This window comes from Cuculus canorus, chromosome 2, assembly GCF_017976375.1.
Source record: "Cuculus canorus isolate bCucCan1 chromosome 2, bCucCan1.pri, whole genome shotgun sequence".
Lineage (NCBI taxonomy): Eukaryota > Metazoa > Chordata > Aves > Cuculiformes > Cuculidae > Cuculus > Cuculus canorus.
This window is the reverse complement of record NC_071402.1, coordinates 76,724,785-76,748,517: the sequence shown is the minus strand read 5'-3', so window position 1 is coordinate 76,748,517 and position 23,733 is coordinate 76,724,785. Positions and strand designations below refer to the sequence as shown.

The 23,733-nt window shown below is 37.8% G+C and overlaps 1 protein-coding gene across 7 annotated transcripts in view; it reads left to right on the top strand.

The window, feature by feature from the left end:
* The window catches only part of CTNND2 (catenin delta 2), a 662,788-nt gene extending 640,747 nt beyond the window's left edge, over nt 1-22,041 (top strand). The window contains exons 20-23 of one of the 7 annotated variants that reach the window (XM_054059035.1): nt 3,216-3,342; nt 8,144-8,275; nt 15,445-15,518; nt 18,245-22,041. In XM_054059035.1, the coding sequence (XP_053915010.1) occupies nt 3,216-3,342; nt 8,144-8,275; nt 15,445-15,518; nt 18,245-18,505 (594 nt within the window). In that variant the 3' untranslated portion in view covers nt 18,506-22,041. The remainder of the gene's footprint in view (nt 1-3,215; nt 3,343-8,143; nt 8,276-15,444; nt 15,519-18,244) is intronic. The other 6 variants (XM_054059034.1, XM_054059037.1, XM_054059036.1 and 3 more) reach the window with 6 other exon arrangements.
* Nucleotides 22,042-23,733: the final 1,692 nt, after the last annotated feature.

Below are 23,733 nucleotides of genomic sequence, written 5' to 3'. Positions count from 1 at the left end.
TTGAAAATACTCCCTTTAGGCTCTTAAAAATTAGTTTCAATATTTAACGCTAATAGCTTTTGGAATTGTTGGTGGGGGATAGTTTTAATGAATTTGTTACAAGCTATTTACCTTTCCAAGTACAGAATTTTGTTCCTTGTGGCAGAGGAGAGCTAAAGATAGGTGACTTATAGTATTTAGGATTATGAAATGGCATGAGGTCTGGAAGCTGCCCATAATACTGCTGAAAAACATCAAGAAGGTTGTCACACAGTGATAGCAATATGTTTTGTTTAGTCAAAAGCAATGCCAAGTCACTACTGTACCTGTGTTAGAGTTCATCGTTCACCTAGTCTTGTTTCACTGAGCTGATAAGGCTTGTGAACTTGCTTGTGGCAGATTTTATTTGAAGACCTTACTAGAGACACTACTCTTGGCAGAGAGAGAAAAAAAAATTGCAGGGAGGACAAGAAACGAAAATATCTGCTTCAGAAGAATGCTGTTGCCAAGCATGCCAACTACAGCTGAAGTTTGTCTCCTCACTGTTGAGGCACCTTGCAAGGCTATTTTTGAGGAAGCAATGTTGACAAGGTACCCACTGATATTCTGCAGAATAAAACTGGTGCCATGTGCTGTTTCTCTAGAGTCCACGGGACAGTGCAGATAACTTGGATTTATTTCATTCACTTCCCATCGGAGCTAGCATCCAGGTGTTGATGTATACAACAGGAGGAATAGACAACAGGAAGAAAGGCTTAGGGGAAGACTCTGGTCACTTTTCTTCTGTCCCACATGCCAGAGATTTATTTGAAGGAAGCGAGAGTAAAATGAGTGTGTACTTGGCCAGGCATGCACCCAGATCCACAAAGCTGTAAGCATTTCTGACTTGCACTGTGTAAGCATGACTGTTGTCTCCTCCTTTTGCAGGCAGACAGAAATAAATAGTCTATTATTTCTCATCTTATCACATCTAGAGTCTGTCTTCTTGGTATCTTTTTAAAAATACATAAATGATCAGAAAACTGTAACAGACTGAACTACAGAGTCACCTTTTCTTCTAAGGACTTCTGATCCCAGAGAAGGAAATCGTTTTTCTTCAGGAGGATAAAGGCACAGGCTTCTTACATGTTTGCTACTTTATTTTTATAGGAGAGAAATCACCATGCAAGTTATTATTAGAAGGAGATGTAAAAATAATGCTAAGTATGTTGTTTACAGTCTTGATGCTTGGATAAGATTATTGAATTTAAGCTATTCATTGCAATTATAACTATGTTAGTTATTTTAAGAGATATATATATGTATTTTCTATACACATATTATGTGTCTATATATATTGAAAAATCTAATAATTTCCAATTTGATTTAACATTAAGACATTAGGGCTTCACAGAGGGTTTTGTTTGTCTTCTCATTGATCATCCTAGGTTGGAAGATGTGGCTTGTGTAGAAGCTGCTTGTTGGAAATGAAAGACTGGATATAGAAAATTTTGGTTTAAGCAAGTGGTATTAAAGAGTAATTATTTTTCAGGTTACTCACTATTTTTTATTAATTAATGGGTTTTCTTCCTTATACTTTCTTATATGACTATAGTGAAATACAAGGTGCTATTCAGTGAAGTGTCCTAAACATGAGTGACCTCTGTGGACAAACACCCACTATTGACTCTAGGCAAAGTCATGATTCTACAGTGAAAGCTGTGGCACAGACTTCACTCTTTTTGCTTTACTTTGAAGTTGCAACTGAGATACCCACATGTTTATACAAATGCTTTATGTAAGGACTACAGACGTGAAATTAGTAGTTAGGTGTCATATCTGTCTGTCCTAATTTACTTATAACATTTTCTTCTGCATCAAGTATGAGTATCTTCTTTCCAGCTTCTCATCTGCTTTTAAAAAGAGAAAATGTCACATTCTTACTGAGTTCTCATTCATAAAAGATTAGTGGAAGGGGTATTTTCAGGGCATTTTCTCTTGCAATTACAACAACAAGCTGCCTGGAGTTTCAGTGGAGGGAACAAAGTCAGAGAGATGCCTTGGGCAAAGTCAGCGAGTGGGAGAGTGTGGGACTGAGGGTTGGATGCCTGGAGTAGCCTAAAGTACGGGGTGGAGATATTCTTTTCTACAACACAAAATTATTTTTCTGTAAGCAAGAGAAAACTTCCAGCTGTTTTTTTGGTAATATTATATTGTGTTTGCTTTTATTCAGCATCTCATTGCAAAACTTTTGTTTAGCACCATTCCAGGTGCTTGACTTGATTTCCACTGAGCCCAAAACTTTCTTTTTGTTTGAGAAAGCAAACATTTTTAAAAGACTTGTGCCTTCAATACAAGACTGGGAAAACTCTCCGTTACTGTTTTAGATTTGACATTAAGTAGTGATAAAGATGGTTAAAATCTATCAAAACTTTAAGATATCGGAATTGCTGTCATTTAATAAGAGCACTAATATGATACTTTCAAACTATTTTTTAATAGCCTTCTAAAAATGTAAAGTACATTATTTTGGATTAATGTATTGTATTATGCATTATGTTCTGGTACAGGAACAAAACATGAATTATTAAAACTCTCATTTTTTACTTCTGAACTAGCTGTTTCTGGTGTTTGTATTACTTTGTTTCTTTTTTTTTTTTTAATACATCACTATTACCACGCTTTTAAATAGGTAGAGTAGAATTTGTTTCTGTACATCTTTGAGAAAAATACAGGGAAAACGTGTTGATTCTTTTTCCTTCAAATGTGAACAAATGGGCAGTTAATATAACTGTACTATAGATACCAAAATGTTTATGATAATTTTGATAATCCTGGAGCATCCCCATCTACTTACTCCAAAATTTCCTTAGAAGATAGAAATCATTTAAAGCAAAAACTGATTTTCACTGTTTGAAATATTTTCATAGCCAATAAGTAGTTTGCAATGAGAGAACAGAGGCATGAAAAAAAGACAGAACTATTAAACAAGTAGCCTGAAAAGTTAAATGGTTTCATAATTTGCATCTTTCTGAAATGTGTTACTTTACAGAACTTTCTGCATTTTCATTTTTCTTCCGGTGTGTCAGCACATCGTATCCTGTACCACTATGAATTTTTGCCATCCAGTATTAGGAAAAATATAGTAGCCCTCTTGTGCATATGTAGTGAAAACAATAGAGGCAGGTAACCTGTATTTAAATTGGGGAACTGTATGGTATTTTCACTGACTGCTATCACGTCGTTTGATGTTGCAGGATGGATGGTCACAGTATCACTTTGTAGCCTCATCTTCAACAATAGAAAGGGATCGGCAAAGACCGTACTCTTCGTCACGCACGCCCTCCATCTCTCCCGTGCGCATGTCTCCAAACAACCGCTCAGGTAAGGCTAGGCTTTCAGGACTGAAGTAAAGAGTAAAGACAGAGGCAATCCATCACTGTTATTTTCCTTCTTTAAAGAACATCGCTGGCATCCAGATTTATTGTTAACAGTGGTAGAAGGGCAGAAAATATATTCTTTACTTTAAACCTGCAGTGTCTGTTCACAACAGGATTTATATTTTCTTATTAAAACCTTGTAAAGTTTTACAGCAGAAAGAATATTCCATAACATTTTTTATGAATTCCAGCTTTTTCCTGGTTGGGATTGCCTGACTAGATCTCAGGGCAAAGGTGCCCATTTGTACCATGATGAAATTCTGTTAATCACTTTGCTAGATATGAAAACTGCCGTGTTGTTTATGACCTGCTGCACAATTAGCAGAAGTTGAAGGGTCCAAATTATTTTTTTCAGCTTTTATTCTGATTATATGTGGATGTATACATAAGTGTGCATACACACGCATATGTAAGTTTCATAACAGATTTACTGCAGGTATTCAAGTAACATTGATGGCATATGTACACCAGCTATCATTAATTCTGTTATGATCCATACAATGAGTTAGAATCATAGAATCCCTAGCAGTGCTGAGTACGGGGGGCAGAATGACTTCCCTGGTCCTGCTGGCCATGCTGTTTCTCGTACAAGCCAAGATGCCATTGGCCTTCTTGGCTACCTGGGCACACTGCTGGCTCATGTTCAGCCAGCTGTCAGCCAACACCCCCAGGCCCTTCTCTGCCAGGCAGCTTTCCAGCCACTCTTCCCCAAGCCTGTAGCACTGCACAGGGTTGTTGTGTCCCAAATTCAGGACTCTGCACTTGGCCTTGTTAAACCTCATCCCACTGGCCTGAGCCCATCGATCCAGCCTGTTCAGATCCCTCTGTGGATCCTCCCTACACTTCCACCCAGCTTAGTGTCATCCACAAACTTGCTAAGGGTACATTCAGTCCTGTCGTTCAGGTCATTGATAAAGATATTGAACAGAAATGGACGCAGCTCTGATCCCCGGGGGACATCACTTGTGACTGGCCTCCAGATGGATTTAGCTTAGCTTATGCCTCAGTTTTAATTAATTTTTCTATTCAGAAATTGGGCATTTTTCCCTCAGCTTATTCTAAGGTAGAAGTTACCTTGGTTAGATAAAAACATTTCCAGTGAAAATCTAAGATAACAGAGTAAAACAATCAGCCTTTCAATGTGCTTTTTACTACATCTTCAATCAAATGCTGTCATTTACAGGTACACCAAGAGGTTAGGATTAAAATGGGCCAAACTGATAATTACCATCAGATTGTGCCATGGTTTTAGTTTTAAGAAAATTGTTCTATTTAATTATTCTAGTTCTACTTATCTAGAAGCTGCACCTTGATCCTGCAGAACAACCACTGAGGAAATTTAGAAATGTAACCAGAAGTACAATGAGACCTGCTATTCAGTTTTCAGAATCTGTCATTATACAAGTTCATAAAGGGCTCTTGTTCCTTTTGTTCTTCTCCAAAATCTCATTTTGCCTGTAAGTGCAAGGCACTGAAATGTCTGGCCCTGAGATCTTAGTTCTGTCTCTTGCCAGAACTGTCTTCTTGCTTCTGTTGCTCTGTTGCTTGAAGAACATACTTAAGGAAATTTTGGATTGAATCTTATTGCCATCATTGGTTATCATGAGACTGGAAATGGACAAATTTAGTGGCTGTTTCTGAAGGAAGAGGAGCCCATGTAATTGCAGACCAATCAACTCAACTTCATTCTCGAAAATTACTGGAAAAAAAAATCATAATCTGAGCACTTCAGAGTTAGCAGGAACATAAGGTACTGCTTAACTCTAGGCCTGTATTATTTCTACCTAGTAGTGTAAGTTGTTGTCTCTCTTGTAGTATTATATCAAATCCAAACATTGTTTTGATATGATTTGTTGGTTTGGGTTTTTTTTTAAAAAAAAGGAAAGGAAAACTAGCAGAAAAATAATTCACCACCCAAATGGATCCAGTGAACATCTCAGCAGAAAATGTGGTCCATGGAGAGGCAGACATGCACATGTGCCTTTTGGCACAGGTTATTTATAGACAAATATATTTGTCTATGCCCCCTATTAGTTTATGAGGTGAATAGAGAAGGGATCTCACCACACATGCACAATATCTGTGCTCAGAAAGTTCTCCAAGTGGTGCATGCATAGAAGTCCTCTCTGGAAGGTTCCAGAATTGGTTCTGGGGGTTTTAGGATTCACTTGCAGTTCAAGAGAACCTTGCCAGAATAGCTGCTACTTGAACTCTTTGGGTGCACATGCCCAGTCAGGGGCACTCTTGCCTCTTTCACCCAGCCAGAGGTACTGTTGCCTCTTTCACCCAGTCAAGAGTGATTCAGCAGCTTTCCACTATTCACAAGGCTTGAAGCCCCCTCCCTTCTCTCACCACACCACTCAGACACTAGGGCAGCCAGATGCTGAAAGGCTTAAAGCCCCAGACACACACACAGTTTCACGTTGAGTGTTTAAGAATCAAAAGCAAATAAATCAACCCTTACACTGTCCAAAGGAAAAAAAAAAAAGATCCAGTCCTTTGCAAATAAATTTTAAGGAGAATACCTAGCAAGACAAAAATGCTTTAGAAATTCCATAGGAATTTTTGTCAGTTGCAAACATGAATCGGGAGATGGAGAAATCAGGATATGAGAACACACTGAATGGACTGTAGTTGTTTTAACTTGAATAAGAGATTGTTCTAACTTGAATAAGAGAGACTAAGATAGGGGCAGTGGGCAGAGAAGTACACATCAAGTATTCAAGCGCATAACATCCAGCTGTGACGAGGAATGGTATAAATTTCCTCTGCTTTCATAGCAGACAAATGGAAATAATGAGCAGCAAGGAGTCAGACTAGACATCAGGGAACAGTAGGAAAACAAAGCACTGGAACAGACCACTTGGAGCAGTTATGTGGTCTCTGTCATTAGAGATCTTTAGTTTTAGATGAAAATCTGTCAAGAATTATTTTGGTATACTGGATGCTACCTTGGGGTAAACAGTTGAAGTAAATGAACTCACAATGTCCCATCCATCCATAGGACTTGTGATAAGATGCCATAACTAGCATAGAGAGCTATCTTCTTTTCCGTGTCCTTTAAGAATAAGGCAGAAAGCCTCGATAACACTTTTCAGTCTAATGTCAACCAATAATTTTGTGTCTGCTTCCAGTAAAAATGCTGAAAGAGGGCACTTCTGTATTGTAATACTTGCCAGAAAGCAGTTGTTCTTACATGGGAAGAGACACATAACTCCCACAGGGACCAGAGAGAAATGGTTTTGTCTCTATCAGTAAATTTTGTTCAAAACAGCAGAGCACTTAAAAGCATTACCAGAGTATATGAAACAAAATGCATCCTCATGTTAGGAACTTTTTCAAGGTTTTCATTCTGTTTTGTTCCCTAGTAGACTCAAGTTGCTGGGAGCTGATTTGGTAATTTAATGTCATGTTTCTTTATATCTGCTGGATTATCAGCTTTAGAATTACATCAGTATTGACAAGCAATTTAAAAGCAATACCCAATTCTAATGGCTTCATAAGAAAAACTGTCTGTCCCACGTTTGCTCTGTAAAGTCAAAGGCCAGAACCAGCAGAACCAAGCTAAGCAGAATTCAACATCACTTGTGCTTCCCTACTCCTTAATTAATTGCATGTGCTTCCTTGTGCCTTAACTAAAAAAATGTAACATAGTTTAGAGATGTTGAAAGACATATCACAAGACCAAGCTTCAGATGAGTTTGTCTTACATTTTTTTCTTTTTTTTTCTTCGTTTTTTATGCAAGGACATTGTTATTGCTTTTGAGGTTCTTTTGACATATCAGCCATCTAGGTGGAGGCAGGGGAGGGAGTGTAAGTAAGCACTAGTACTTTGGTCATTTTGGTACCACTGTGCCTTCACGACGCTCTGAGGTGTTCTGCCACTTGCCTTGTACTTCTTTCCCTGCCTTCAACAGCAGGGAAATGTGAATTGAATCTACCAATGCTTTTCTCTTTTTCCTAAGCATCTCGATCTGCAAGTGATCACCTTCACATTTTCCAGTGCGTGAGAATCAAGTACAAACCCACTTCTCCTCCTAGTGACCTCATATTTTCCTTCTTTTAACCATAACACAAGTATTGTTGATGAAGGATTTAATTTTAATGATACCTTAAAGTGGCAGTTGTTGCTTCAATGGCAATTGTTCATACATAGATATTTAAAGAAGATAAATTATTTGAGTTACCTTTAAGTGTTAGTCATTCTTTGCTGTATGTTTTCTGTGAAAAAGACCTTTCTTTTCTTCCTGTCCCCATTAGAATCATTTAAAAGGTTTCCTTATTTTCAACAGGTGAGGGGGGAAACAGTTTTTAAGGCTTTTTTTCACACAGTTGAAAGTTAATGGTCTTTTCGACAGAAAGAAATTATCCATTTTGAGAAAAAGAAGGAAGTGCCTATACCAGAAAGTTTTGACAAGATAAATAAATTTAAAAGTTAAAGGGGAAGAAAAAATCATTATTGTAATTTTTTTCTTAATGATCATCTTAGATGTTGGGTGGAAGTGAAAAAAGTAAAACATTCAGAGATAAAATGTTTGTGGTTGATTGTCCCGTGAATGACTGCATTTCTGTATTTGAAAATACAGCATCTTGTCTTGTATTCCATAATGGGGTAGTGTTTCTTCAAACAGCTTAATGTTAATATGCTAGCAAATATAAATTTTACTGAAATGCTTACTCTAGAGTTAAACACTACATTTAGTCATATGTGGCAAGAAAGAAATAAATGCATTTTTATGATCTAGCAAGTGCCCCAGCCTCACCTCGGGAAATGATAAGCCTAAAAGAAAGAAAAACAGACTATGAATCAACTGGAACAAATGCCACTTACCATGGAAATAAAGGAGAACACACTTCTAGGAAAGACACCATGACAGGTAAGATTATGCTTGCATAGTATATATAAAAGTCAGCTGTGATAGACTGCTGATTTTATAGGCTTGGCTGGGTTTACTTTACTATAGAAAAGAGTCAACCTGCTTTGGTTGATTCCAGAGTTTTAGCTACCTTGCACAATGCAACCGAAGAAATATTTGATTTTTATGAATGAATACAATGCTGTGTAAAAATTTTTTATATGACCATGTTTCTTTACAGAGGAAAGGCTCTGACAGCAATTTTGCATTTCTTTTTAATTGAAATTTTGTGTTGTTTCAGAAGGAAATGAATAAATCCACCTTGTATTAACTAATGTTGTTTCTGAAGCATGACAATGAGTGATCCCTACCATCTGTCTTTTGCAGGCAATGGCTTTTCGGGAGCAGTTAGCTTATTTTACACGTCAGTCATTCCTAGGAAATTCAGTAGCAGTTTGTAAAGTCTGTCCCTGTTACTTTCTCAGTTGGGCTGATGTAAATGGAACAGTGATGTCTGCATATGTTGTGGCATCTACTGCAGGTTTCACTGAAGGCTCCATTAGTGAACTCATTAACCTGTCAGCATTCTAATAATTATAATATTTTGAGTCTTTTGCACCTCTTTCTTATTTCTCTTGCAAAATACATATTGGTCTCCATCATCATGGCACAAGCTTATACATCTGTTGAGCGTTTTGCTACATTTATGCAGTACTGAGCGTCATGGTGTCCTCTCCTCCAAAAGCCACCCTTGGGGCAAGGAAAAAGATCACAGCAAGGAGTCATTCTGCACTTTCTGAATGCTTGTTACCTTTTCCCATGACCCCTGTAAAGGTCTTGCTCCGAGGATGCCAGAATGTGTTTCTCAGCTCACTAAGGACACCAGTAGCATGCTACTTCAGCAACAGGCCATCCATACTAGCGTTCAAGAGTGTACTTTGGGTATTATGGTACACACTGCGTCTACTGTGTTATGCACTGTTGTGTAATCAAAACCTAAAGGCCAGCATTTGAAATTGTGTGACAAAGCAATACAGAAGATCAATTATCATGCAAGTGAAAATCTGAAGACGAATGACGGTCAAGAGCATTTGGAAACCACAGAAATGAGAAGTGTCCTGAACAGCATCTGCAGAGTACTACATGAAGTTGCAGTAGATTCAGTCAAGGTACTGCATTTTCTGTATCTAATATTTTGAGTGTTTCATAGTCACTGCACAAGACAGCTCTCTAAAACACTTCAGTGGTCCTTACGTGTTTGATTGTGAAGGACAGGACTGTGGGTTTTTTCAGCACTTTGTGAAGGATCCATGAAGAGGGAATCTCAGAAGTAAAAGCAGCAGGCTGAAAAAGCAGAAACATTAGTATTTTATTCTAGCTGTATCTGCAAATTTAGGCTACCAGATTATCTCAGAAAGTTCACAAAAAGAAGTTTTTCCATGTGGAAAATCTGTTTCCTTGCAGATAGTCTTCTCTCTCTCTCCACACTTCAAAAGAAATGGTGTTTCTTTTTCCCCATCTCTTTTTATTTTATCTTTTACAGCAGTGGTTTTCTTCCCCCATTCCTGTTTCCTTTGTTTCCTTTCTCTTTCAATATAATTTTCAGATTGTGAGGCTTGTAATTCCCCAGCAACCTTTGCTCCACTTTGATATTTGCATCAGGTTTTCCTTTAATACCTGCTTGTACTTTATCTTTTCTACTGATCTTTTGGGTGAGCTTTTAGTAAGGAAATTTGAAACTCAGCATCATGCTCAGCTATAGACTATTTTTCCAGCTACTGAGCTCAGTGAGAAAAATCAAAAGAAAATCAAATTGAAAAGTATAATAATATTTCACAGTCTTATATAACCATTGTATAAATGAACATGAAATTAACAAATCATTTTCTCTCTCTTTCAGATCATCAAGTGTCAGCTCATTTGGTCTGAGCTCAAATTAACCACCATCTTTAGAACAAAGGAATATAACAGAAGGAGTTTCACTCATCAACTTTCACCATGAAATTTGTGTATTATTTTTGTAGCTCATAAAATAAATGTTTCATTAAAGGACAGTATAAAATCAGTATTTGTGATTTTAATTGTAAGACATTTTGGCTTTACTTGGATGGTCTAGTATAAGTTCATGTAGCAAGTTCATTGCAATGCCTGTATTTCATTTTGTGCAGTGCCCATGAGACTTAGATAAATGTTTTCTCAGGTTACACCTAGCATATACTTCTTTTGAGCTGCTCTTTTATTTTGTGAGAAGTTGATGCATTACGGAGAGCTTTCTTTGACTTATGGATTTACATAGAATACAGAGCCATAGCTGTAGCCCAAATATATCCATGACTCTCTCCATAGTCTTCTCCAAAGCTTTTCTCAGTTTATAGTTGAAAAACTTTATGACCTCTTGGCTGAGACTGTAGTGAAGGTTTTTTGATGGATTTTCAAAGTAGAAATGTTGGTTTCTTGTCATTGTGGGGAGTTGTCAGGAAACTTCTTTGAAAAATGGGCACTGTTATGAAGTAAACTGTTTGGCTGAAGATGGTAACTTATATTGATTTCACAAAGACAGCTAAAAAATAGAGGAACAATATCAAAGTTCTCATTGCCATCTTCCCTTCATAGGTTTATGATGCGTGGTATATTTACTGTCCATCGTCTCTGTACAAAATAATAACCAATAATAAAATTTTATTACCTAAAGTGTATTTTAAGACAAAAATGATTATATTCCTTTTTAAAAAACAGGAACTATAAGTACATCTGATAAAGTTATTTATGCCATGGTGTATTTGTTCAGAACATAAAAGATAAGCTTACTGTATACTATCATGGGACTCCTACTCTAAAATTTCTTTTACTTTGTTAGTTCCCTTGATGAGCTAATATATGCATCCTAGTCTGCACTCTGTGTCTTCATTTCCACCAGCAGAAACATCTTCTGATTAATTTATTTTCCTCTTGTTATCAATAATCGATCATCTGTACTTTTGTTATTTAAACTTACTTGCAAGTCCTTGCACATTTAGAACACAACCAACTGCCATCATCTGCTACAACAGCTACAAACGCTGAGGGTACTTGAACTCACTATTACTTAAAAGAAACATAATACACTGTAATCTTTTCCCATGCCCTTACCTCATCTTTCACCATGTAGGAAAGTGGCAATGGTAGTGACAGGTAATGATCTCTTTTAGCTGAGAATTGTGAGGCACAGAAGCATTTTCCATTACTGTCTTGAACAAAATTTTAGAAAATGTAGTCCTGCTGCAGAAAAAGCAGTTCGTGCAATACCAGATGAGGATGACTACCTGTCCAGCTAGGCTATCCTTTCTTACTGTCAGTCTGTGTTTGTGAGGGCAAAAGGCTAGCACCTTGCTATTTCAAAGTGTCTGCAAGTGTATTTAGAATAAGTACTTAACAAGAACTGAAAGCTGACTGTTAAACCACAAATCAAGTGACTGGGATATATGAGGACGGCTTCAGTCAGTGATACCTTTGACATATAAACCACTGAGTGACATAATTTTCAATGTTGGCAGCTTTGCAAAAACTGCTGTGGGAAACTATATGATATTTTTTTTGAAAAAAACAATATTACCTTGAAAAGGTAAAGGGGGGGGAAGAGAGTATTTTTCTATAATGTTCTTTGTGCAATGCAACTACAAAGTATTGCAGGTTGATCATAGTACTCATTTTAAAACCTTCACAATCTTGCCTAGTAAAAAGTACCTCTTCAGTACTATCATGTACTAATGTTTAGCTACTACATAAAATACACACACATACACACATACTCCATAAGCCATTTCATCTAAACCTACAATTTTCACATCTCTGTAAGCGAGTAAGGCTGCTGGAAAATTCATCTCTTGCTCCTTGTACCCCTTTCTCTTCTCTTGCCACGTTTTTAAAAAGAGCATCACTTCATTAACTTCACTTTCTCTCTGTTTGATAATTTTACTATGATGGTACGTATACGACATTAACAGCAAAGATCAGATGCTAACCACTCAATCTCTGTCCATTCATCTAGTTCGTTCTCTCCCTTCTTTCTTTTATAATTGCCCTCTACTTTTGGACAGCAAGAGTCAAGTGTTCACTGAAGCATGGCAGAGTGGGAAAGGAGTTCCCAGGGATGCCACCTGTGTGTTCAGAAGCAGGTAATGGAGCAGGGCTGCATGCGTTGCTAGCAGCTACATTGCTTGACTTACATTTCCTCTAGAGACATATTATCCCAGCCTCCCTGCTAGACTAAGCCAAGTTTTCTTATTCTTGATCTCTTGGCATTCATTTCCAAGCATTCAATGTGTCATTATGTTTCTTTTTATTACATTAAGGAAATAATACTTTTTTTTTTTAATTTTAAAGCTGTTGATCTGTGTCCACATCACTGCAGTAAAACCATCAATGCAAACCTTGCAGCTATTTTCATAAGCTGAAACTATCCATTTTTCCATTGCAGAATATGTGATCTGGGAGACTGTAACAGTCTTCAATCTGGCATGTGACAATTCTGAGCATCAGTGCAAATGTCACAGTGCTGCATTGGACAGGTGCTATGCACCAACTCTAGACTATTTCTGTTTATCATAGTCATGGCTATTAGTGGTACATATGAACCTTGTGCCTTTTCATATACCTATAAATAAAAATGGCAAGGTCATAACCCGCCTTAAAGTCTCTTTGGTAGCTGTAGGAAGTACATATAAATTAGCATGTGTCCAGTTTGCTGTTTTTCATCAGAGTCTTCATAAAGCCTCAGGTGTTGCACCGTATACCAGTCTTTCATTCTTGGCATCCAAGTTGTTCAACCAGTATTGTCCTGTCTGGACTGAATGTGTTCAGTCACACATGGCTGAAAACTTGCATGTATGAAACTTCAATCATGCTTATCTTGCAGTTTATATATGTGAAAACAAAATCGTTAGCAGAAGTTCTTCCCCTGTTTATGGGAGTCCAACACACTGAATATCATTTTCATTTTTTTTAAGATGTAGCACTTCACAAAATTAGGTAGCTGAAATACTGACTGTCTTTGGATCTTGAGAAAAGGAATCTGTATAACCCAACATCTTCTAGCACTTTGTAAGACAAGCAAAAACCTCACAAAAACAGCACTAAAAAGATGGTATCAAGGAAAGATATGGCAATTGTACTACTGAGAGTCATGCCCTCATGAGATGCACTATAAATAGCAATGCTGATACAGACTCCTCTAATACCAAAGACTGTCACTGGGAGGAAAATTTCCAAACACATCCAAAGCAGAGGATGCAGATGGGATATAAAAAACTCTGAAATGTCAGTCAAGTCACACACAGCACTCAAGTCTGGTGACAAAGTACAGCCTGAGCAGAGAGAACCTCTGCGGATCAGCCCTTCAGTACTAACGTCTATGGCCAAAGACAAACTGCTGAAGCGGTTATCATTTCCATCTGTTACCGCCTATTGGCACACAGGCAGAATTAAATCTGCCTGCCACTAGGAAAGACTAATCATCATCTGTTACTACACTTCATAGTTGTGTTGCCTTCAAAGAGAGGATCCTGCTGCAGTCCTTGGAGACCTGAAGAGCTCTTCTCCATTTCCTGCAGTGGACTATGTACTGCATCCAGATCTTCAAGAAGCAAGAGTTTTTTCATCCCTATTAGTTAATGGTTATCAAGTGAAAATTCTCTTTTTCCAGCTGTTAGGGCTCTTTACCCCAACACATAAGCTCTGCCTTTATCTGTATCAAGAATGTGCTGGAGATTTTTAAGAACACCATCTGACATCTGTAAAGCCCCACAGGGAACAGTCCACCAAACTCTAACAAGAGTTATACCTTCAGCATGGAAACCTTAGCAGATTTGAAGAACAGAACTGGCATATTACAGTCAACTGTGACTAAACACCATGCCATTCCTTTCTCCAGTGAGAGTGTAGTGGGTGGGGGAAAGATGGAGGCAATTGTACATGCTGGGATCTGTGCTAGCAGGTTGCAAAGGAAGAAAGAATGGTTACTTCTTCAGTAACTGTAGTTCTTCTTAGTGATACGACTAGCATGAATCCCAAACCAAGCTTTCAGTTTTGATGCTCAGTCATCACCCTCCAAGGTTTTGAGTTGTGAAGGTATTAAAAGCAACTCTTTAGTGCCTCCAGATATTACATCACTGCACAGAGACCTGAGAGAAGTTGCATGAACAATACGTTTCAGTACTGCTGATGACTCTTGATTCACAACTACGCAATTTTTACTTTCAGGCATATAATGAGAGTCATCATGACAGCATCGGATCATTGGTAACAACGTCTGGGAAGTTAATAATGCATGCCCCGTAAGCACAGTGTACAGCAGCCACACAAAATACTGCCCTCATATTCTTCCAAATATGAGAAATTACTACAGTCGTTCTAGCCTCAAAGGGAGCCTCAGCTCAACAGCTAAATCAAAGTGATCACTGAAGTCAGCTTTGCAGGAAAAATCCTTAGCTTTTTATGTGTTTGGAGGGGGCAAAGTGGGAAATAATTCTAGCAAAGCTGTATGATGTTATCTGTGTCTTTAGAATTATTTCTGATTTCAAACTCATAGCTCAGTTTTGTCTTTGCATTTTAGTAGTAGGACATCTGAGAAGGAAGTGACAGCAGTTCATTGATTTGAGACTATCTTGGCCAGATTTCTTCAGTATAACTACTTGTTACTTTTTTGCATAATTCTTTTTTCACTTGCACTTAGTCAATTTTTCCATGAATAATTTCTCCATACAGCAAAAGCACTGTAGGATAACTATCCAGGTTTTGCTGTATCATACAACTGAAGTGAAAGGAAATAAATGTTTCTTAATCCTGATATTTACAACTGTTATCTCTTTGTGTACGCGTGATATAAAATCCCATATATAACCTGAAATATATTACTGAATGCTAGCTGTATATGAAATTATATTGTTGATTTATATGTGAAATGAACAAAATTGATATGAACATGACATAGCACCTGTTAAGTTTAGTAAGTGTATACCATGTACCTGCATGTGCACCAAAGCAAAGATGATGACTGCTCAGTGGAGGAACATAGAAGTCTGCAGATGCTTTTAAAGTCTGCATGGGAAACAGGTTCTGTATAATGTATTTAACGAAGCCTTGAGAATTCATTTTGAGGCCAAAGAGGTATGTTTGATAAACCCGCTTTTTCCTTCCTATTTTTCTCTCTCCAGCTCAGAACACTGGAATCTCAACTTTGTACAGGAATTCATATGGTGCACCTGCAGAAGACATCAAACATAACCAGGTAAGCAAGTAGACTAAACTGTTACTTTTCTAGATGGCATATGCACAAAAATTATCTCAGGTGTTTAAGCCTGCAGCTCGCAATGAAGTCAAGAGCAGCTTGAGATGCTGAATGCCTTTAAAGTTCTGGATGTGTGTGACAGAGACTACAAAAGCCAAGCTAATGTTAATGGGCACTTCTGCTGTCTCAGGTATCTTGTGACATCCTGTGCCAATGAATTTGAGTCCAGTCACATCTTATTGCTTGAGTATAGGCATAATAAAATCCAACTCTACTGCTGACACCACACAGCTCACATGCTAAGGCATCCCGATAGAAACTCAAGTATGGAACAGTCCTGGAGAAGGAACCACCTATGTCTTCGGCAGGGATAGGTACGCTACACTTTGGTGTAGCCAAAGCCCTCAGAATTGCTATTTAGTCACTCCAGAAGCATGATTGTAACAAGCCATTTGCTTGGTTGTTTTTTGAAGTATGCATTGGGGCATGGGCAAAAGAAAATGTAGCGTTTCATAAGCAAGGACGTTTTCTCACATAAATATATCCAAGTCAAGCAGTGTAGGACTGTGTAAAATGTGTAAAATGTCCCGTCCCTGAAAAACAGAAAGCAATAAGTATGTCTGAAGAAGTTGGACATTACAAAAATGTAATTGTCAGCATAAGTGTCAAGCTAATGCACTCACACAAAGCATGCAAAATTGACATATATGGCATTCATATAGCTTGTATTTCCCCTGTAGTATTTCCTAAATCCCTAGAATACAGATATTTTTCTGCATGGATAGGCTTTTTTTTTTTTTCATCATTATGCATAATGCTGCTTTGTACTTAACTATCACAACTCTAATATTTTCACAACTTCTTTGTGTAATATGCAAAAGTTATAGCATATTTCAACTAGAGAAATGAGAAACCATTTAAGGAAAGCACTTAAAGTGATTAGTATTATCAGACAGATAAATTAATCTCTGTTTTAATCTATAAATTTTACGTGAAGAGGGTTTCTGATATTCTCTGCCCCCATTTCTCTTTATTGCTTTTGCTTTTTAATTAGCCAGTATTTCCTGTGGTGCACCGTATTCCTTTATTTGTGTGAGCCAGTTCAGTGCATGAAGGTATTTCTGCTTTTATCGCATTTAAAGGGATTAAGCTCTTCTAATTAACATAGTATTTCAAGAAAATAAGGGTATGAGGTATTGTAACAGCAGGTGCACTCTAACTGCACTCATGAATCAACTAATTTGATTTTGTGGGTGAAATTTTGAGGAAGACTAAGCCAAACAAACAACAAAACCCAAACCCAATTTCCCATCTTTTCCCACTTGCTTTCTCAAAGAAGCATTAGGTTTATGATCAGCAATAATGTTTTTAGCTAAAAAAGAACCCAGAAATACTACTTCAGTCCCTTGTTTTCTACTCAGAAATTGCCTGTCTAAAACTTTTTGGCATGTAATTAGGTTGCTTAGTATAGAATTTTTCTCCCGTGTCCAGAATTAAACATCTGTGTTTGAATATGTGAAATAAAATGAGATGCTCCAGATCATATACAATTTGATAGCAATACCAGAAATAGAAACTAGAGCAGTTATGCTCCCCTGTGCTCTTCTAATATTGGGCCCAATGTTGTAAGATCACTTGTGGGGTTGTTAAAGGACATGGGCAGCCTTTTGCACTCTATACAGAAATGCTTTGAAAGAGTATGACTGTGTTTGGGACACAACAGTGCAACTGTTCCTCTCTTCTTGAGGGAGTATTACTAGATCTTGCAGAGACAGCAGGATCTACAAAGAGTATTCTGACACCAATGCCTGAGCATCAATATGACCATTTGAGGATTGAAGGGCTATATCATTTTTCAGCCACAAAGACTGCCCAAACTTAACAAAGGTGAGATAGAGTAAAAGGTAGTGTGCCACTAAGAGACTTAGAAAATGGTTATAAAATTAAGATTTTGATTAAGTCCCAACTATAAAAACAGAGAATTGCTAGGGCTGCCTACAAAAAAAACTTTATGGCAAACTTACATTAAGGGACTGCCTGAGATTTTTTTTTACTTCATATCCTAAATATTTCAGCTTCAAAGTAACTTGTTGCAATGTAGCAACAACACAAGATTGCCAACATGAAGTGCTGAAGAGATAATAAGAAGATGGTTCAGCTTAACAGTAGTAGAACACATTTCAGGGCACTTACCCTGAAATTTTCTCATTTCAGTTCCCGGAAGACTATAAATGGTTCTTAAGGATATGGTATCACTCAAAATCTCACTTGTGGCAAAGGCAGCTGCAAAATGTTTAGTATCTTTGGAGTGTATATCACTTCCATTCACTTCTTCAAAGCTGAATTTTAGCCGCCACTATTTGCATTAAATAGCTGCAAAATAGTCAGAAGGTTATACACGGGTTATAGTCACAAAAGTAACTGAAAGCTACTCTGCTCAGATCCACATTCAAATTACATTTTAAGTAAACCAGTACCTGTTAGCAGTAGTAAAATAAATAAAAAATAATATTTTTTAATAAAAGTATTACATAAATAAATGTAATGAAACATAATGACAAGGCAAAGCTGTGGAATTTATTCACTATCAAACAATACCTTGAGCACATATTAAGATTACAAAGGTAAACTTTTTATTTCCAACATGATAGAGACTTACTGCTCCTTCCTTCTTGTTGTCCACAGTAAATTGTATCTAACAAGCTGTGGGTATTACTGTCTTTCAGATTTCAACACAGCCAGTTCCACAGGAGCCCAGCAGAAAAGATTATGAACCATATCAACCGTTTCAGAATTCAACAAGAAACTATGATGAGTCCTTCTTTGAGGACCAAGTACATCATCGTCCACCTGCAAGCGAATACAACATGCACCTGGGACTAAAGTCAACTGGCAATTATGTCGACTTCTATTCAGCTGCTCGTCCATATAGTGAACTTAACTATGAAACAAGCCACTATCCAGCCTCTCCTGACTCCTGGGTTTGAGACTTGGGCAGATACAAAAGCTCCAGGAACTGTGCATGTGCATGCATACCACAAGACATTTTTTCCTGCAAATTTAGTTTGTTAAAGCCTGTTCCATAGGAAGGCCCAGATAACCAGTATGGAAAAATTTAAGAGATTTTTTTAGAAGGCTAAAAGATACGAAAGCTAAACCTGGGAGTAATTAGAAAGAAATATATATATACATATATATATATATTTTACAGTATGGGACAACTTTACTGTTGGCCCGTAGAGTCTTAAGTTCAGTGCTGTATATTGAATGTGGCTGAAGGAAGGAGGGAGAACATGACAGTGGATGTGGGTCAAGAGTTAAGCACAAGTAACTGAGCAGCGTACATACTTTATGGGGAACAGCTTCTCACACTTTGTTTAATATCCTCATTCATTGTGAATCTAGGCTTCAAGTTGCATTTGGGGTTTCCTCTGTACAGCAAGATGTTTCTTGCCTTTTGTTAATGCATTGTTGTAAAGTATTTGATGTACATTACAGATAAAAAGAAAAAGTGCATTGTGTATATTACACCAATGCCACAGTGTTTCTTCATCTATGGTTCTAAATATTGCTTCAATTTCAAATTTTGAAAGATGTATGAATTTCCAGGTTTTTGTTTTCTTTTCCCCGGTGCGTTTTAACAAAAAAAAAAATCAAAAAAAAAATCAAAAAAACCAAAAAGGAATATTTAGCAGTATTGTTCGTTCTGATATGTGAATTTGTTTGTGGCAACTAAAAAAAAAGGCATTCAGCAGTTTCTGACAATTAACATTCATCATTCCACACTCCTTGTCAACGAAGTGCTTTTTCACTGCCTAAAATTTTAGATGTAGATATTTGAAATAGATTTTTTTCATTTATACCAGTTTTCTTTATGATGATACAGTGTTAAAAGAAAATAAATTACAATTGGTCTGTCATCCATATTTGCTAAGAATGTCTATTTCCAAGAACCTACCATAAAAATACACATTCTTACTTGTGTGTGTCCACGTATGCATAGTATTCTGTGTGTGTGTGTGTGTGTGTGTGTATGTGTTTGAGTGTGTGTGTTTGTGTGGCGTAAGACTTCTTTTCATCCAATGTTTTCCTTGTTCAAGCTTCAATTTTTGTTTGATTTTCATTTTTTTTAAACAGTGGAAACTCCAGTATGTGCTTTCTCTTACTCACTTTCTTAACAAGTGATAGCAATTCAAAATCGTTAGGCCACATACTCACAAGGAAAGGGGTTATCAGATCTTTTTCCCTGACTCCTTCACCCCTAGGTGCCATTTCCTTTGAAATAGCATCTCTTGAAGAAATTTCATTACTCTCCAGCCACCAACCAGCAAGTACTCAAGGAAGGCAGAATTTGATCTTCCCATCTTCCCGAGGGGATGGAAAACAAAGAGCCATCAGACTTAAGTCTGAAGTCTCCAAACTCTTTGGGCTATAGAAGGGTCCAACTCCTGAACCATTAGGACAATCATTTCTTTTAACCCATACCAAAAAGAAAATGTGATACGCAGAACACATTCCTCAAATATGAAAGATACTGACCTTTTCTGTGCATGTAAAGAAAAACCCTGAAAAATACAAAATGTAAGGTACAGAGATATTTTTTTTTAATTGAAGACTAGAAAAGGAAGCTAGGCTAGGAGGCCAGAAGAGCTGGCATATTCGTCTTAGCTCTTGGAATTCTGGAAGTGAAAAAGAAGAATCTAGCATTTCTTCAATTCTTTGATTCAGGCAACAGTTCACAGCTTTCATAGCGTAAGACACACTACAAATGGAGTAGTTGTAAATTGCTCAAATCGCAATTAAGGAATTTGTTTTAGGTTGCAAACATTTCCGTGATTAGTCATTGTAATAGTCGTAACATCACCTGGCACACTTCTCGCTGTGTGCAGGGGGAGAAGTCTCTCGCAAGTCTGTTGCCTGCCCTGCAGGACACAGCCCAAGTAGTTCATGCAGGCAGGTATTGTGATGTAGAATTGGTTTATCAGTGATCTAGGACTATAGCTTAATCTTTTTTGGCAGCTTTTCCCAGTGTACGATATGTAACCTTATCTGCTCTTTGTAGTAAACAGGGAAAAAAAATCGCATGCAAAAAAAATTTAGAAAAATTTCAGAAAGGGTGTGGGTGGGAGGGGCACAGTGGGCCAGATGTATAGTGAGGTAGATAAAAATATTATTCATAGTTTTGGACACAGGTTGTTTATATTTTATTTATTACATTGATTTTAATAAGATAAGTGACATTTGCAGTGCTATTTTGAACAAAGCACGTTTTCAGTATAAAAGCTTTTTTTTAATAAAGAATGTCACTTGTAACTTGAAGTTCTTCTTGACTGCCTGATAATCACCAAGCTGGCACGCTTCTCCAGGTGCAGTATTGTAACAGGCCAAAGGGATCTGCCTTTCAGTTTAAAGTTCTTAGAACAGGAAGTTATTGTAAGTTGGATTTATTTCCATTTTTCAGACTACTGCAATGCCCACATTGTCCCCTTTCAGCTCCTCTTAGAAATTCCTTAGAGTCAAATGTTGACCATTGCTCAAGTGAGAGATTCTGGATTGATAAAGTGGCATAAAATACTTTTTGTCTATAGTTTGTGTTGTTTTGTTTCCATTCTTCTGTAGCAGCAAGTGCCCTGACTGATGCCATTCCCTCTTGCTGTACTAAGTTTTGAGAAGATTTTTAATTACCTGGCTTCTTTTCCAGGCTTGGAAATCCAACACTGCTGCCATGTGGAACAAGATATATATCTGATGCATTCTTTGATGCATTCTTTTCAATATTGAGGAAAGTATCATTACCTGTTGCTGTTCCCTTCATTCTTGTACTAGATCACACACAGAAATAGAGAAGAAACAAAACTGTTCCAAAAAAATGTATAAAATTCAATTGATGTACTGTAAAATGTCAGATTTTTTTTTTTTAAACAAGCTTCGTATTAGAATCTTGTTCAGCTGTGTAGAGCTATATAAATCTCACTGTTTTATTAAATGCTGTTTATGGTCTGGAAGGAATGGTTAACCTATCTCAAGATTAACAAATTTGCACTAATATGAGCAATATTGATTTGAAAAAAATATTAATTCAATATTTAAAAGATAAACTATGATTTTAAAGGTATATTAACACTGAAAGTACATTTTGACAAATAACATATTTAAGCCCAAATTATAAATGGTTATGTCAGATAACACAAAAGAACTATAACAATATAGATTGAGAAAAAAAATGTGTTTCACTGTACATGTTGCTAACATGTACAAAGGCAAACTCATATTGACATATTTTCTATTAATAAATCCTACTGTATTGTGGAGAATCGCTGGTCATAGTGCAATATGTTTAAACTCAGAAGGTGACCCCATAGACTGATGCCTAGCTTCACGCAGCCAATAACCCCCTGCCATTTATTTATCATAAATATTAATCAGATAGCTAACTTTCAGCTCTCAAGTCATTCACTACCCCCTCCTACTCCATCAGGTTTATGAGCACAACCTATACTGCAACAGCAAACGAAGGGGAAAAGTATTTGAGAAGAGTGTCACACCCAGTTCACCCCTAATTATGACTGAGGGTGTTCAGCTGTCACTGCTTACAGAGAGATAGTTTATCTACACTTGTGAAAAAAAACTCAAAAGCTCCAGGCTGGTGCCCCTGGATAGGAACACAGTGTAAAAAAACACGATCTTGGCCCCAACCTTGAGTAGACTGCAGCCAAGAAACAGCGAGTAAGCCATTAATTTATGTGTGTGTTGCTTGGAACCATGGAGTGCAGTGTGTGTTACAGCTCGGGAATAATTGTTTCATGGGACTGGGTTGCATTAGCCTGCAGAAACGCCTTGCCAGGGAGCCTTGCAACTCAAATCGGAAATGATGACTTATTTTTTCATACCTTGGCACAACACAGGCTCTGGAAGCCAGTGCACTGCAAGGGCGGCTTTCTCAACTCCTCCACCCCTGTTGCTCATCCTCTCCTGCCAAGAGGCAGAAAGAGCTCTGAGTTTACCATTATTGTATTATGGTGAGCAGTGAAAGAAGAGGGAGGGATGGAGGCGAACAAGGGGCCTAAAAATACAGAAACTCAGATCTTGTGCATGAAGACAGGTACACACCCTTAATTACTGATAGTGGAATGGGCCCAACAGATTTTATGCACTGACATCATCAAATATTACTAAGAAGCTAATAGATTGAATATTTAGTAGATGCAACATGATGAACAATAGGTTTCATGCTAGAAAACTAAGAGGAAGCAGAAGAGGGAAATCACAGGTCACCATTGGGCACTTCCAGCTTCAGCCAGCAGATGCTAGGTATGAGGGTAGTGACTGCTCACTGCTGTAGAGAGGAGGAGGATGAGACTTGATCAAAGACTTTAGGACTAAGTAAAAAAGACATTAGGCAGACTAAAATAAAGGCATTTTTTGCAAACTCCCACTCCCCTCCACTCTACCATCCTTAATAGCAGGTGTGGTCTCCCCAGTGGGTACATGGGCATAGTACACGTGGGAGACAATCCCACCAAGGACCCCGGTTGCAAAGGCCCTTTAGTATCAGCTGAGCAATGTCCAGTAGACATGCGCAGCTGAGCATCCACCCATGCTGAATATTGCTAATGCTGGAGCTAGACTTGCCAAGAAGAGGCTCCAAACACTTGCAATTTGAAGTCCAGCATTTTCCTTGAAGGCCAGAGGCACACTGGCATCTGATGAAGAGCTGTGCAGGACCGGCTCTATTCCAGAGGACCAGTGAGTTCTTAAACAGTGGCATAAAGGCAGCTTCAGACATTTAGGCTGAAAGTGGGAGATTTGAATTTCATCCCCAGGCGAGGGGATTGAAGACTGAAGCTGATACCTATAGAGAGGGATAGCAACTCTGGCTTCCAGGCTGTTCTAAAAAACAAGTGAGAAAAACAGTGACTATGACATATTTTGATACACCTGGGTTGGGAGACCTTCCTCCACTCTTCTGACAACCAAGCCAAACAAATCCATGTAACACAAGCACGTGAAGTTCTTTCTCCCCACCCACCCACTCACCCCCTTCTAAGGTTTTGCACCATCTAGACTGGGCCACATCTTTCAAACGATTGGCACACCACAATCCTCTGCAAGGCCAGCGAGGCACATGCAAGACTACTGGTGCTAGCCAAGCACAGTAGTCCAGCCAGGCACCATGCCAATGCATTATTCTTAAGTCTAATTCCCAGTCAAACTC